General features: G+C 36.4%; 2 protein-coding genes across 6 annotated transcripts; one reads left to right on the top strand and one right to left on the bottom strand.

The window, feature by feature from the left end:
- The first annotated feature begins 860 nt into the window (after positions 1-860).
- LOC147569623 (uncharacterized) lies at positions 861-5,495 on the top strand. 3 transcript variants are annotated; one of them, XM_086656098.1, is made up of 10 exons: positions 861-1,136; positions 1,753-1,824; positions 1,923-1,997; positions 2,247-2,330; positions 3,488-3,571; positions 4,222-4,291; positions 4,366-4,457; positions 4,708-4,749; positions 4,836-4,916; positions 5,102-5,495. In XM_086656098.1, exons 1-10 carry the CDS (start codon positions 1,110-1,112, stop codon positions 5,174-5,176), a joined length of 702 nt encoding a protein of 233 aa, XP_086512224.1. In that variant the 5' UTR covers positions 861-1,109; the 3' UTR covers positions 5,177-5,495. The 3 variants fall into 3 exon arrangements, with proteins under 3 accessions (XP_086512224.1, XP_086512225.1, XP_086512226.1); XM_086656099.1 differs by lacking the exon at positions 2,247-2,330 and having other exon boundaries at positions 867-1,136; XM_086656100.1 differs by lacking the exon at positions 3,488-3,571 and having other exon boundaries at positions 873-1,136.
- A 1,869-nt stretch (positions 5,496-7,364) lies between these two features.
- Positions 7,365-14,341, bottom strand: LOC147569622 (cyclin-T1-5-like). 3 transcript variants are annotated; one of them, XM_086656096.1, is made up of 8 exons: positions 13,792-14,238; positions 11,278-11,578; positions 10,428-10,509; positions 9,471-9,623; positions 9,034-9,209; positions 8,793-8,932; positions 7,676-8,540; positions 7,365-7,632 (listed from the first exon to the last, which is right to left on the bottom strand). In XM_086656096.1, the coding sequence occupies exons 2-7, from the start codon at positions 11,484-11,486 to the stop codon at positions 7,717-7,719; spliced, it is 1,584 nt and encodes a 527-aa protein (XP_086512222.1). In that variant the 5' UTR covers positions 11,487-11,578; positions 13,792-14,238; the 3' UTR covers positions 7,365-7,632; positions 7,676-7,716. The 3 variants fall into 3 exon arrangements, with proteins under 3 accessions (XP_086512222.1, XP_086512221.1, XP_086512220.1); XM_086656095.1 differs by having other exon boundaries at positions 11,278-11,495; positions 13,792-14,152; XM_086656094.1 differs by having other exon boundaries at positions 7,365-8,540; positions 11,278-11,495; positions 13,792-14,341.
- Positions 14,342-15,280: the final 939 nt, after the last annotated feature.

Genomic DNA, 15,280 nt, shown 5'->3' with positions numbered 1-15,280 from the left:
ATTAAGGTTACTAAGTCCGGATGCATTCTTGAGATTTTATAGTTGGTTTCACCTAACTCTCGTTGAATATCAAATCGGCCGAAAATGACTCTTTACACTTGGTTGTCTAAGTGGTTGATAGTGTTGACAACTTTGGAAGTCACAAGTTCAATTGAATTTGAGTTATTAGAAGTATAAATAAGTAATAAATTTGTCGGACTTTAGCCTATCTGATGTTGAATTTTAGGTCTCTTTAATTATTAGTTTGATTCAGACAGTTTCCGTACGTATCACATCTTGATAATGTATCAATGCCTTGTAACGACTAACATAGATCATAGTCGAATTTCTCAAAATAAAATAAAATAATAAATTAGATCAGCTTTTCCTGTGATTGGTAAAAGGAGTTTTAACGGTGTTAGGTGACGAGCATCGGACCGCCTCTAAGTCCATTCTAAGGGCAAATCCAATGGCAGCCGGACTGAGCCAAAATTTCAAAGTTTTGGCCTAAGCCTGGCAATCCAACCACAGTCGGTTAGGGCGGAGCGCCGGAGCCCCACCCGACTGCTTCAGTCTCCCCTAACATTAGGGGCGACTGAAGAGTCTCTAACATGACCGTTGGGGACTCCCAACGTTCATGTTGGGATGATCTTGGCCGTTGGATTATCCAACGGCCAGATCTTCCTTTTTTTTGTAAATTAAAAAAAACTTAAAAATAAAAAACATAAATAATAAAAATACATTAAAACAAACCGACTTTTCTATTAATAATCCAACAATCAAGACACATTACTAATAATCCAACGATCCAAAATACATTACTAACAAATTCAACGACCAAAATTTGAGGCAAATTTAAATTTTCAGCCTCCAAAAAGGCTGAGGCTGAGGCTGAAGCTGAATTTTTAAGGCTGAGATGAGTCTGAGTGAAAAAATAGTTTTTTTCCGCCTCAAATAGGTTGGGACTGGATTGCTCCAAAGAGTTTCGGATGCAAAAATCGGTTCCCTCCCGAGCACCTGGAGTTTAATAGTCGTCTCTCTCGCTCTCTCTCCCAAAAAGGTGTCTAGTCCAGTGGTCGAAGTAAATCAATCGAGAAAAAGAAGCGGGAGATTTTAGAAAGCAAAAGAAAATGGCGTCAAAAACTTCTCCCTTCAAGGTATGTTGTTTACAACTTTTTAGATTGAATGGAAGACTCCACCAGATGGATGGAGCAGACTTGATAATGGGGTGTTCTTATTTCTAAGATAGGTGCAAAAAGTTTGGAGCTTTTCTCCAAAGCCCCAATTTTTCAGTAGGAAGTTGCTTAGGAATCAGATTTGTGTATTAGAAGAATACTAGTAAGGGTTTGGTGCACTTTGATTTACATCGTTCTGACTCTTTAAACAAAGTAGTTCCTAATTTAAACCAGAGAATGGTTAGGAGTGATAAGAAACATATGAGTTTGAATGGGTCTTCATCAAAGTTGCATATAAGTTGTTCAATATTATTATTGGGATGTTTTTTTTTACACTTTTTGCACTTCTTGTGAAGTGTAAGGGTAGTTCCATTATTTAGGATTTGACATAAGAAACAACCCTGTAGTGGCCGAAGGGAGTTTCGAACTGCTTCCTTCGGGGAGCTACGACAAGTTAGAAGCTAAACCCGTTTTCAGCTACCACCCCATGATTGTGTATGTTGTCTTTGCTTGTTATGGATGTTTGCAGAGAGCAAATTCTTGACTTTGAATTGTGCATATTGATGGTCTTTAACACCTACTCAAAATGTTATGGTAGATTATTTTGGGATCAGCATCAAAAGCCCGTAGAGAAATTGTATCGCAGATGGGATATGACTTCACTATCCTGGTACGATATAAACTAATCACTACTTCCTGCTTCTTGTTCTTCTATTAAGAAAAAAGTTTATTACCTGTCGTTAAAGGTTAACTTGGTTTTGAATGCAGACTGCTGACATTGATGAGAAAGAAATCCGGAAAGAGAAGCCAGAAGAGTTGGTTATGGCTTTAGCCGAGGCAAAGGTCGATAATTTTGTAATCAAAAGAAAAATTCCAGATAAAACTATTACCACCTTTAGCCTTTTATACTATTCATTTTTGCATGTTTTAGAGATTAGGAAATGCATGGTTCTAGTTTTTTCATTCATGCAATTGTTTTTTGGGGAAGTCATTGAAACTTCTTAATTAGTTAAAAAGTGGCTGTATCATACTAGTATCGCCAGGTAGGGTTTTGATTCAGGTTTCTTACTTCAATATTCAAATACTACTCAGGCTGATGGCATCATATCAAAGATCCAAATTATTGATTACTTGAAGAAGTCTGCTGAACCACCACTGTTAATTACCGCTGACACAGTATAGCCCCTTCTTTCTTGTCATATTTTTTGTATCCTGAATTCCTGATAGTAGTGATAAAAGAGTTCCCAAGTCCATTATTATTCAGTGGCATCTATGAACCAAGGATACATTGTTTCTATAAACTAGAATTGGATGTGGCTGTAGGTTCTTCGTGGTTCTCTTTCTATATAGCTTTGAAGTGAGCTGCTAGTGATGAACTCATTTCTAGCACCAAAGTGTACTATGCACTATGTCGTGACCAAAATCTTAGTAGTTTCTTTGGTGTCAATTGATGCTTTCGCAGTTGAAATTCCTTTATACCACTCTTACAGTCTTTATGGAGACGAGTTAGATCTAACACCCCTCGTGTACCAAAAAAACCGGTTTATGCAATTATTTTTACAAGAATATTGCTGGTTTATGCAATTATTATGCCTTAGAGAATCACGTTCCTCGATTAACTCATGTAAGTCCATAATCTCTATCACGACGATTATCATTTGATTTGTTCTCAAATCTTCTGCATACATCCTCTTTACTTTTGTAAAACCAGCACGTTCTGCGTTCCATCCAAGTATTGTTATTGTATTTCGATACAGTCGTACATGCGTACCATCTCCAGTCGTTCTTCCTTATAAAATGATCTAATCTGTTGGATCTGTTTATAGGTTTTCAAAGATTTATCGCTAATCAACTTTTGTGTTGTAGCACTATCTCCGCATATGCGAATCATGTTTATTAATGGCACCAATTCTCCTTAACTCGTCCTGAAAACAAAGTTCTTCTACATGTACCTTTTGAAAAAATCTATACAAAGTTTTCCTTAAATTTTCATTTTTTTCTTAGTGTGAAACCAAAGTCATGTCCATCAAGTTAAATGTACTTAAGGAGACGCTGGCGATTAACTAGATTTACATTATTTTCGTGTTTACATGCTTACTGGTTTGATTCCTATATGTTTGTATTTGTTCCTGATTTTTGTTGCATTTATTGAGACAGTTCAATCTTAAATCCTTCCGTTTTCTTGAACTACCAACTAAAATTCCTTCCATTTTCCTCTTGTTTTTTTTTTACCATACTAAATATTTTCCTCTTAAATTGATATCATCAAGGAAATCATGTAGGATCAGTATAGCTGTGTTACTTAACTTAGTTGCATGTCAATTTCTTCTCAGGCAGAAGCCATCATATCTAGGTCTCCAACGGCAGACCGTGAAGGGAAATCTGCTGAGCCCACGCTTTTGATCACTGGTGACCAAGTATGTCTCAATTGTTTCTATTCCATAGTTCATTAATACCTCGTCTAGTCTGTTGCTTGTCCCCACAATCCACATTCTATAATGTTTTATCACCTGTGCAAAAAGATGATTCATCATTCCCTTGATGAGGAAAGACGATTCACTAGTACAGAACATTAATGCCATTTTCTCGCCAGTAACACATCTTTCTTTCTCAAGATGTGCATGTTAGTGCTAAATATGATACAATTTTGCAATTTGAAATTCATATCAGTTGGGTAAAGCCATTGCTAATTGATAATGGATGGATCTCCAATTCTCCACCCCAAAATCCAAAGTTTCAGTTATTTTGCTTAAGCCTGCAAGTCAATCACTGAATTGGCATAAGCAGGATAATTATTTCATCTGATTAAGTCATTCCCCAGTTCCATGGCCTCAATCTCTTTCAATCTCCTCCGTTGGAAATGTCGGTCATTAGGTCCTTTATGAGTTATGACAGACGTAGGTTGGCGTCTTCTTCGAGCACTTGCATCCCTCTGTGTCCTTGATCATAGGTCTGCCACTAATGGACTACGTTTACTTGTTGGCATAAGTAAACAATGTTTTTCCTTTTCATTTGATCAATGTTTAGTTGAGGTAACTGATTATTGCGTAATGTAATTTATGTCGAGGTTGTGGTCTATGAAGGGCAAGTTAGAGAGAAGCCATCCAGCAAAGAAGAAGCATATCAATTTATAAAAGGTTCGGCTATTGTGTTATTTCCGCTTTGAGATAGATTGCGTGGCTAAATGACTCACATCCACATGGATTTTCAGGCTATTCTGGTGGGCATACAGCAACTGTATCTTCTGTACTTGTTACAAACCTTGAGACAGGAACCAGAAAAGGCGGGTGGGACAGAGTTGAGGTAGTATGGCTTGCCGTATATCTGATGTCTAATCTTCTCTTTGTTGTATCTTATCTTTGTTGTTGCATTTTGTATCTTTTCGCTGTTTTCTTTCTAGGGGTTTGTCTAACAAAAAACGATTAATGTTTAAGTGTTGGATGTTAAAGGCTTAAACTTTTGCTACCTCTCAGTACGTATGGATGACTATGAACTTAAAAACCATAACTCACTATATGAGAGTAATAACTCCTCTATGTTGATGTGAATACAGATTCATTTTCATGAAATACCCGAGGAAGTAATTGGAAGCCTGGTAAGTTTTCAAATAATAATACTCATGGTTTGGATCAGTCATCAGCAGACGAGGAGGAGTCTGATGGTTTGATTTGTTGTGTTCAGATTGAAGAGGGAGATGTTCTCTACGTTGCTGGGGCCCTAATAATCGAACATCCATTGATATTGCCTTACGTTAAAGAAGTGGTTGGTTTTCTGTTATTTCATAGCCTTCTTCAGTCCTCTGATAATACGTATAAATTGTGTGCCAGACACTAGGATGCCAGAAAATGATCGTTTGACGAGCTTATACAATGTTTACTTGTACCACATTAATTCCTTAAATTTTTCGATAAGAGTTAACATGACTATTCTGTTTTGGTGGTGTGTAGGTAGGAACAACAGATAGCGTTATGGGACTTCCGAAGGCTCTAACGGAAAAGCTCATTCAGGAGGTCCTCCTCTAGACTTGTCCCAGTCTCTCTTTTCGCCAATATATTTCATATTTGTGGTGTTCTTCTTTTTTAGCAGAACAACTCAAAACTCCCTTTTCACTTGTTGGAAGTTTTGTTGTACTTTTTTGACCGAGTGCCCATTTTTTTAAATGGAGTTTTGCTAAAAAAAATAATTTCTGAAGAAATATGTTTGATTGATTGAAACTTCAATATCTTGAACCAAAAAAAACTTAAAAAGTGAATACTAGTAGTACTGATAGTCACTTTAACTTAAATGGTACCACATGTGCTACTCATTTCATTTTGTGTTTAATGAGCTATACTAATACTCTGAGGCTATTGCTCGCACTTGGGGTGGTGGTGGGGCTAGCCCCATTTTGGTACATGACGTCGAATCCTTGGGTTTTTTTCTCATTGACTTTATACTGCACCATCTCTTTTCCTCCAAGAACCAAGGGAACAGTCGACAAATTCCGTACCACCAAGTGTGCAAACATTGGTTGTTTATCCAAAGTAACTATTTGCATTTGGAGAGACTCCCCACGATCACCAACATTCTTGTAAAATATTCAATTATTTCTTATTCATTAATGTGGTAACCGGGTGAAAAGGTAAGAAATAAAGTTCGTTCCATAACAGTCGCTTGATTAACCCTAGGGACAAACGGTTGCGCATTTGGATTCAAAGGTCGACTATTAGACGATTCACCAATGTTCTTCCTCTGAAGTTCTGCCAGTGTTGTCTTTAAAATATCTCCAGATACTTGGGGACAAACATTATTGGTATTTCGAGTCAACCCACTCAATAAAGCAATTCGATTTTCAAATAAAAACTTAAAATTAAAGTTTGGATGATTGAAAACAATTGATGGTGTATTTGGATGGCGGAATCATGAATCTGCGGATTCATGATTCCTTGGGATTCATGATTCCACGGATTCATGAATTCAAGTAATATCTTTTGGTTTGTTTGACAACTAAGAATCCTATGATTTATTATTATTTAAGTATTTTTAAACGTCTTTAGAAAAAATATGATTTTTGAAAAGAATAATGATTTTGAAAAAAAATAATGATTTTGTAGAAGGAAATATTTTTTTATTGATTTTAAGTTTGACATTGAGGTTCATTAATCCAAAATCCTAACAAATCCTAGGGGGTAGGGTGGGATTTTGGTCCAATACAAATTTTGGAATTAGGAATCCTTAGGATTCAAGAGTCCTGGGATTCTTGGTAGCCAAACAGACCAAGGATTCATGATTCCTACCAAATTCCACTTTTGATAGGAATCCTACTTAGGAATCCTGCAACCAAACACACCATGAAGTCTTTGGGAGTTCATGAGTAATTGTGGGTGGTTGTTGGGAAGTTAAGAAGTTCATAATGAAAATGGCTTCATCTGCCAACTTGTTAATGAAGCAATATTGGGTAACCCTATTTATTCTAGAGCAAACCATAACGCCATAATGTTTAGACACTCAAATGGGTTCCCAATAGAACAAAAACCAACAGAATAAAGCTCCCAATCTTCGTTATGGAAATTATGAAGATCCGTAAATGGGTTGTTGTCGATTTGATCCTTAGGGTCCATTGAGTGAAATTGGAGGAAGTATCAAGTGTCTTTGACTAGACTGTGTATATAAGGTAGTAGTGTTCAACTATCATATATACATAACACGTTAACAACACGAGTCTAATATTACAATTTTTTGTAATATCCAATCCTACAGGACTCTTTTCTTTTTTGAACTAATCTTACAGGACTCTAGGTATCCAACTCTAGATATCTCACTGGAAAGAACTACATAGAACAGCATGTTGAAGCTAAAATTAACTTCAAATATAGATTTTTGGAGCACTCTAAAGGAGACTGTATATGTGCACATTCCATTAGAATTTGAATCATAATACTACATTGATACTTAGGGTAACCAGTGCAAATGAGAAATGACATTTATATAAGTTCAAAAGAACTAAAAGAGCAAAATTCTTATATTATTCTATCTAAATATACCTTCATTCTAGTACCAAATGAGTAACTATTTTTTTTTTTCCAAAATGCCTTCAAAATTGTCATTATAAGTGTATGTTTTTCTCATCGACAATTCATGATGTTTTTTTGTCTAATGTATCCATGCTATTTGCTAACTACATGATATGATGATAATGTATAATAATAATAATCATGCTATATGATGTAATTAATACCTAACCACAGGATGGAATATAATAATAATAATAATCCTTAACAATTAAAAAAACATTATCAAATGAAGTTACTAGCAATTGAGCAAAGTTTGCTCCTAGTATATGCCACAGCAAAGTAAGAAATCTTTGCTTTCAATACTGTCTTAACGAAAAATCATCAATAAAAAATGAAGTCACTTGTTCAAACTTCTTGAATAAAAAATGTTTCCATCTTCTATGGAATCTTATTGAATGTGCTGGGGTATCCTGAAGTTCAATTTTCTCTCATGGATAATGAATGGTCATCTGGGCTGGCAGGCTAGGCTCTCTTCCAATTGCGCTTCACTTGAAGTCCTTTCCGCTACTTTAGGTTTCAGATTCTGGCTTGTTTGAGAACTCAGAACAGCTCTTCTTCCTACTCTTCATTCGCTCTTCCTCAACTGCTAGTTCAACTCCATCTTCCAGTTCCCTTTCAATCAGATCATCTTCATCCATCAATTCAGTTTTCTTTCTCCGGGGAATAACACCATGGGACTTTCTGCGTCTTTCTAAGGCTGCCTTCACCTTCCCTTTGTCGATTTTCATCATTATGTCCCGTGGTAACTGCCTCGCAGGGATATACAAATTCTGACCACCTGAGCTACCAGACATGTATCTTTCCCCTTCCGCTGGTTTCATGCTTTCTTTTATAGCATTGTAATTTTCTCCATTTTTACTTACATGTCGGTTCAACCCAGACATGGTTGGAGTTGATCGAGATGCTGTCAACACTAACATGGGTCCATCTGAAGTGTCGCCTACATTCTCCCCGTCGGAAGGCAATGGCTCCACTAAAGTATGTTGTTGATCTTTAAGTTCACCATCTACCCTGTCTACTGACATTTGACTTCTTGTTTCCATACTTCCATCGTCATGAAGTCCTTTTTGGGTACTCCTCTGTGAGCCACTTGAGTCATAAGCAAATGATAGTTCAGATATTAGCTGAGTTGATGAAGGTGTATCCAAACCCGGCTTCTCAGAGATCGCCTCACCATGTGCACAACCATTTTCAGGACCTGATTCCTCGTTAGTACTGGGAGTGTTTCTTTCAAGACAAGGAAGTCCTGCCTCAGCACTTGTTTCAACTTCATATTCCTGAGAAGGTGGTTTAAGGGTTTGCTCATATAGTTCCATAATTTGGTCGCTCACCACTGTCAGAAGAAAAAAGAACAATACAAATACATAAATGAAAATGACAAAGCATCAACCAAGAAGAAGAAGAAGAAGCAGAATGACTGAGAAAATAGCCAGATATGCATGATTCCAGCATTCGACGTATCCACTCAGAAGTTCTAGATCAGGAAAGTAAATCAAATTCGGAGTTATTTCTCAATAGTTCAATCAGAATGAGTGATAATCCTGATATGAATATAGATCATCTGTCTGTATACGTGTGCACTGACCTGCCAGTTGGTGAAATGTGATATTAAAATCTTCCCACCAGGGGTTCGGGAGCCTCACTTTCAGAAACGATGATGCAAGAAACAAAGCACCAGCTGCAACATGGTGAGGCTTGAATTGCAAGGAGAGTGAAGTATGAAGCCTGCAAGAGATTTTGCGGTGTGTGAAGAAAAGGAAAGAAATCCAGCAAAGACCGGCATTATAACGATGAATAAAAGTAGAAAAGAAATAACTCTATCGCACCCATCATTAACAAAGATCCAAGCAACCTGACCAAGCGCGTCATGAAGATATCTGTATTTCCTTACTGCTGCAACGAGGGGTGTGTACGGTTGCAGCAAATTCAGATCAAAATCAAGAGTCATAAGAACAGCTCTCTCTCCATCTAATATCCATTTTTTATACTGTTCGTACGCTTCCTGCATATTGATTAATACTATGAGAAAATTGAACTTGGAAACCAGGAAAAATACTAGAAAACTAGCGGATGAAGTCATTGCATAACTTTTCAAGTGATGCAGATACTGCATATAAGAGGAGTGCTAATCTGGTATATAGCATCTCCATGGAGAAGTGGGGAAGTTCTGAAGGGAAATGACAACACCCTACAACCTATGAGGCATGACATGGCGTATTAAAAGATAATGTAGACAAATAAAGCAATTTAAGAACTTCATTACCAATGATGAGGAAGAAAGCTCTCGCTCGATTTTCTGTGCTGCTGCAGGATACATTTCTTTAATAATTTCGCACGAAACGGGAATAACATCCTTTAACAGCTTACAAGTTTCTTCCGCCTTTCCAGCGAGAAACATACAAGCTGTTGCAATGGTCTGCAAGCCAGTGTAGTGAAGTTCAGCATTAGCCATTATTAGCAGCAGAAAATTCTCATAATCATATTGGCATCAAAGTGTAAAGATTGGGGTAGTGTTTTTAATTCCTAAGTCAGATCTGAAGTATTACTCAAGGTCTGAATTGACTCGAGTCAGATTTCATAATACTTGTCATGTATAACTCTTATGAATAGCTAATTTGGGTTAATTTTTGGGCCATTTGATTCAGATTATTCAGGTTTAGACGAGTCAAACAAGTCAGATTCGGACAATGAGGAAAAAAAAAGGGCCAACTACAATTTGCTTGGGATCATCATATTGAGAAACATAAGATGAACTATTATAGTAAAACAGCCCATAACTAGAAAAAGAAGAAAAGACAAAAACATTCACATAACTTACAAAACCACATAAATTGAAGAGAAAAAGACATGTGATTTTGACACATACACAAACATTTAGTTTTCGGAACCTAAAGGAATATTCTTTTGACAATTTGAAAGTTCCAAATAAAAAGTTAAACTTAGACTTCATGCTCGAACTTCATTCCTTTACAGTTTAGACTGAAGTAACTTCAATAAATGATAATAAACAACATCAAACAGCCAAACACTACTCTACACTTGAAGCAGATTCTCTTTTTTAAGATATAGAATTGAGAGAACTAGAAATTAATTATAGATCAAATTGCAGCTTAATCAAGAATTGAAACAAAGATATTTTACTAATGGTGTGCCTTAACATGACGAAGAGCTTTTCATAGCAGCAAAGAACCAATTGATAGTAGAAGAAAATTGTACTTACTAAGTAATCATTCTTAGCAAGAGACTGATGAAGGAAAAACCGATGGCAAAATGTTGTGGCTGTAGCTATAGTTATCTGAGGCCTGCATTGAAAACCATTTACAATCAGACAATTCGTAGAACATCTCAGGGCAAGAGTAGCTGATCAAAGTGGAAATAACATTTCCTAGCATTTACATAGCGAGAAAGGTTATCATATCTTCAAATTAATTGCCTAAATTATCACAAAAGTATTATTACATACATGGTTTGCTAAACGAAAACATAAATGCTATCAGCCTTGAATGCTTTACCATGACTCAGAATTATGTTGATCAATAAAAAGGGGCATCGAGCCACAAATGACAAACATTTAAGTTTAAAATGAAAAGAGAAAGAGCAAAGATAGTAGATGATGAAAAACATCTAAGTTCAAAAAAAAAATGAAAAGAGAAAGAGCAAGGATAGTAGATGATGATGATGAGAAACAATAGGAGAACGGAAATTCGTCTTGAAATTACAATCTAATGAGCTCAACCTATAAACTGAAGGCAGAAAACATGAAAACAAACTGTTTAGAGAACATCTCCGCTGAAAGAAAATAGGATATAAAGATCCATTCCATAGGCTGGGCCCACAAATTGACATGCAAATTGTCATTGACTGAGAGCTTCATCAGCTCCTACCATAACGCTTTCTAAAACCATCAATGCTACTACGGGACCCATCTCGTTGAAAGAAACCCAAAACATATACTTTTGTTCACAGCCAGTGGTTCAAATACAAAACATATTAGTAGGTGTAGTGCACATAGGCGGAAAACAGAGGAAAATCGGAACCCAAAAGGCCAAGTTTCAAAATTTGATACTTACACTTTTAGTCTCATTCCTAATTCCCGCAGAAATCTGCAGTATGACTGCCGCACACCAGTCTCCCGTTTCAAGTCAATCCCATCGGCTCTAGATGGGGAATTTTCTTCAATTTCCTTCCGAGAGAAATACCAGCGACCACCTTTGTCTGTCTTGTCCCTAGTTTTCTCCATGCCATGATGTGAGGAAACTCTAGCTGACGAGCCATCCATATTCCAGTACTAAAGTATAATAAATGAAAATTTCTAGGATTAGAAAATCAGGTCATCAGTCGATGCTGTCATATGTCATAGTCAGTAGCATCCTGGTCATCAACTAGCAGACATGTTAGAAATCACCAATGACGAATATAGATTAAAAAGACAGATACTAGACAAAGGTGACAGTAAAACTGATTGTCTATAAGTAGGTAATTGCACATAAATATTCTCTTTTTCTTCCATTCACATAATGAATGACCAAATTCACATCCTAGAAGTAAGCGGAGCTCAAGTATCAATCTTCCCTAGATGTACAAAAGATTTGAATAAGAAACAAGTCACTAAATTATTTAACTCTTGTATCAGAATAAATTGGCAACTATTGATTTTGGTAAAAACGGAAACCCAATTGAATTAACAACAAACACATAAATCACCACCTTATCGACTTCCAAGGTAAGAAATCCCAAATGAACAAAATTTCATACCGTTTCTGTGAGAAAGCAATCTAACGTCCCTAATTGAAAAGGATAGTAATAAAACTTGTATGCTCTTGCTGGTATCCGTCAATCACAACCACAGGTAAGATCAAACGCTAATGCGATTTAGGAGAAAGAACAAAAAAGGAGTGGGTGAGCAGTATCAGCAACACAACTGGCAGCGGCGGTGAAAAGAAAAGAAAAGAATGTGATATACTCTTGGAACCAAGACAAATGCCGCGAGACAAGAAAAACCAAAACCCTAGAAGAAAATCTATCGGTTTTATACTGGGCACACATTCATAGAATGTGGTCATTACTCACTTTCCTCGAGAGTACACCGCCACGTGAGACACACATAGGTAGCCCATGTTGACATGCAAATGTAGCTAACAAAAAATAGCATACCTAAATCTCTCTAAAACCAATGTGGCGTCTATATCGTCATATGAGACTAAGTTAAATTATATATACATGATAATCCGTATGAAGAAATTTATGGAATTTGATTACTAATATCGCTTTCGTCTTAATGGTAGAAAAATGTCACTCTATAATGGCAGGCTTCACTTTCGTACTCATGGCTAAAAAACTTAAATTGGCTTAATTCGAGCACAAGCTCATTTCTAGAATGAATCATCTCTAACCTTAACCCTAGTGTTGGGCTAGAGTTAAGACATTTATTGGGTTTAAGACACAAAATCAAAGGTTACCACTAATGGATGGGGCAAAACCAACAACTTTAGTAGAATTTAAGTCCAAGGAGCCATGAACATCCAAAAGATAGGAACTATAATCCTTGTATTTTGGGGAACCAAATTGCACAGGGGAACTAACTCCTAATGCTCCAGACCCCCCACCGATCCTCCTTCATCGTTCTTTATCCAAACAGAACACCCCATTTATTGTAGTTTGAAATCACTCACTAGCATAAATAGTGTCCTCACACTTAAAAGAATAACAAACAATCTATTTCTAATATATGGACAATGCTACAGATATGGAAAGATGGACGGGGATTTCCTAAAAGCTACTGTTTTATTCTGCTCTATTCAGTTCAACTCATCCACAGCATTTCACATGAGAAGGAATAAGAGGGTTTTCTTAATACCATACATTGTTAAAGGATACAAAAAAAATTTCGGATTGTATAGTTCAAGTACTTATTACTAAAGTCATGTTTGGCGCGCAACAATGGAATTTGATTACAAGGAGTCGCATTCCAAAATGATATTTGATACACAAGAATGAACTAGGAATCACATTCGGAGGAATATTATTCCTCTTAAAGGGAGAATTCTATACCCAAAGAAGGGTGGGTTCTTCGCGATTCCCTTTCTCTTGGAATCGTCCACTAAATAATCTACAATCAAAACCAATCTCTACCAATCCTATTTCTGACCAAAACAAAACAATATAATAAGATTGTGATTATACTGAATCACATTGCGGTTTCATTACCCAGCATAATCAAATTCCTTTCCAGCCCTCAAAACATGGCATAAAAAGTGACACTAGTATCAACTTCATCTTCCCAAGGCAGAAATTAGTTTCTTTTTCAGTTCTTTGTGCAATTTTACTGCCTTAGATGGTGTCCAAGGAACACCAAGGTCTAAGAAAAGCAACAAAAAATGTTCATATAACTAAACATGAGAATGGAAGAATCTCACAGCAACATTAGATGTCTGTAAAATTATTAAGCAATCAATTTCACAAAAAAAAATGCTTCTTTTTCCCCTTCCAACTACAAGAAACACAAATATATTGACTCTAGAAGGAGCTCATGCAAATCAATATCCTTCAAACCCAATTGAAGAAACAAGAAAATGAAGACTTACCCACAAGAAGGGAGAAGACCAATCATCCCCATATGAATATCCAGCATAAGAAACCTTGAGAGCTTTTTTCAGTAGAAACCCAATAAAACCCAGAATGGAAACAGTATTTGGTAATAACATGTAGTATCTGATTACCCATAACCAGTGCTATGTTCTATTGGGTTTTCTCACTGCCAATGATCCTGATTATAAGAAGTTTTCTCTTTCTCTCACTAGAAAGTAGAAAGTACACCAACAGAGAAAGAAAGGGTTGAATAGAACGACATGATTTGCTCTAAAAAGAAGCAAGAGAAGATGCAATCTTTTTCCCAAGATCTCTCCTTTCCTTTCTTCTCATCAAAGGCTTAGGGGTCTTTCTCCCTCACAAAACAAAGCCCAAGGCCCAAAATCAATGGGTATAAATTTTTAATGGGTAATTTTATATACACTTACCATTTCTATTTGCTAGACTCACATCTCACTTGACTTGTTACTACTTACTATAACCAAGACAAGACAATATTCACTCACAGTCACACACACACACACCAACACTCCCACTACCACCACCACCACCATGTTTCTATCTCCAAACTCTATCTCTCTAAATCTGATCAAGAGAAAGTTTCCTTTGCCAAAACCTATTCGTCTGAGAAAGGAATCTCGGTGAAAATTGGTTATAATGTAGTGGTGGTGGCCGAAATTGGTGTTGGTGGAAGATGGTGTTGAGCAAACTGGTGGTGAAGACGAGGATCTTGTGTCTATCTGAAATGTGAAAGTATGTGGTAAAACTGACTTTAGGTAGTGACTGGAAATCACCAGTAGTGGAGCCGATATAAATAGCGTAAGTGTATATAACTAATTTAAAAGATGAACGAGAAGAGGAGCCAGTCTTGGATTGAAATCACGAAGTCAACGACAAAATTTAGATTATTATAAAAGGTAATCGTGGAAAACATTATATCTCTAGCGATTGTTCATCACTTCCCGTGTGTGGGGTACACCAAAACTTGGTCTAGATCTTCAACCAAGTTTTTTTTTTGCTAGTAGTAAAATCTGTAGGACCTCACTCGAATGAGTTATGGCTAACATAATTATTATTTTTTTGAGAGGGCTAACATAACTAAATTATTCATGATGTCATGCTACTTTGACATCTTTTTCACAAGGTTATGTGAAAGGAATCTGATTCTTCTTAAAAGAAAAAAGAAAAAAAGAAACTTTGGTTTGTGCATGATTGAAGATGGGATGAGCATTTTGTGGCATCCCCAACCCCAACATATATTTTGGAATTGGCTATAAGATCCCTAGGGGCTTGAAGTGCTCCCATTGTTCCCAAGGTGGGTTTGACTGATATAACAATTTTTTTTGTGGGTTTGAATGATAACCATAGGTTGAGATAATATGATAGTTTTTGCCCATTTCTCATTATCTAGTATTTTTTTATAACAAATGAATATTATTTATTTATCTGATTAATCTGACAGTTGTTCCAACGAATCTCGATTTT

The sequence above is a fragment of the Eschscholzia californica genome, unplaced genomic scaffold, assembly GCF_041429995.1.
Source record: "Eschscholzia californica isolate CP2 unplaced genomic scaffold, dmEscCali1.0.p SCAF_1, whole genome shotgun sequence".
Lineage (NCBI taxonomy): Eukaryota > Viridiplantae > Streptophyta > Magnoliopsida > Ranunculales > Papaveraceae > Eschscholzia > Eschscholzia californica.
Note: the sequence above shows the minus strand (reverse complement) of the source record. Positions and strands in the feature narration are given on the sequence as shown.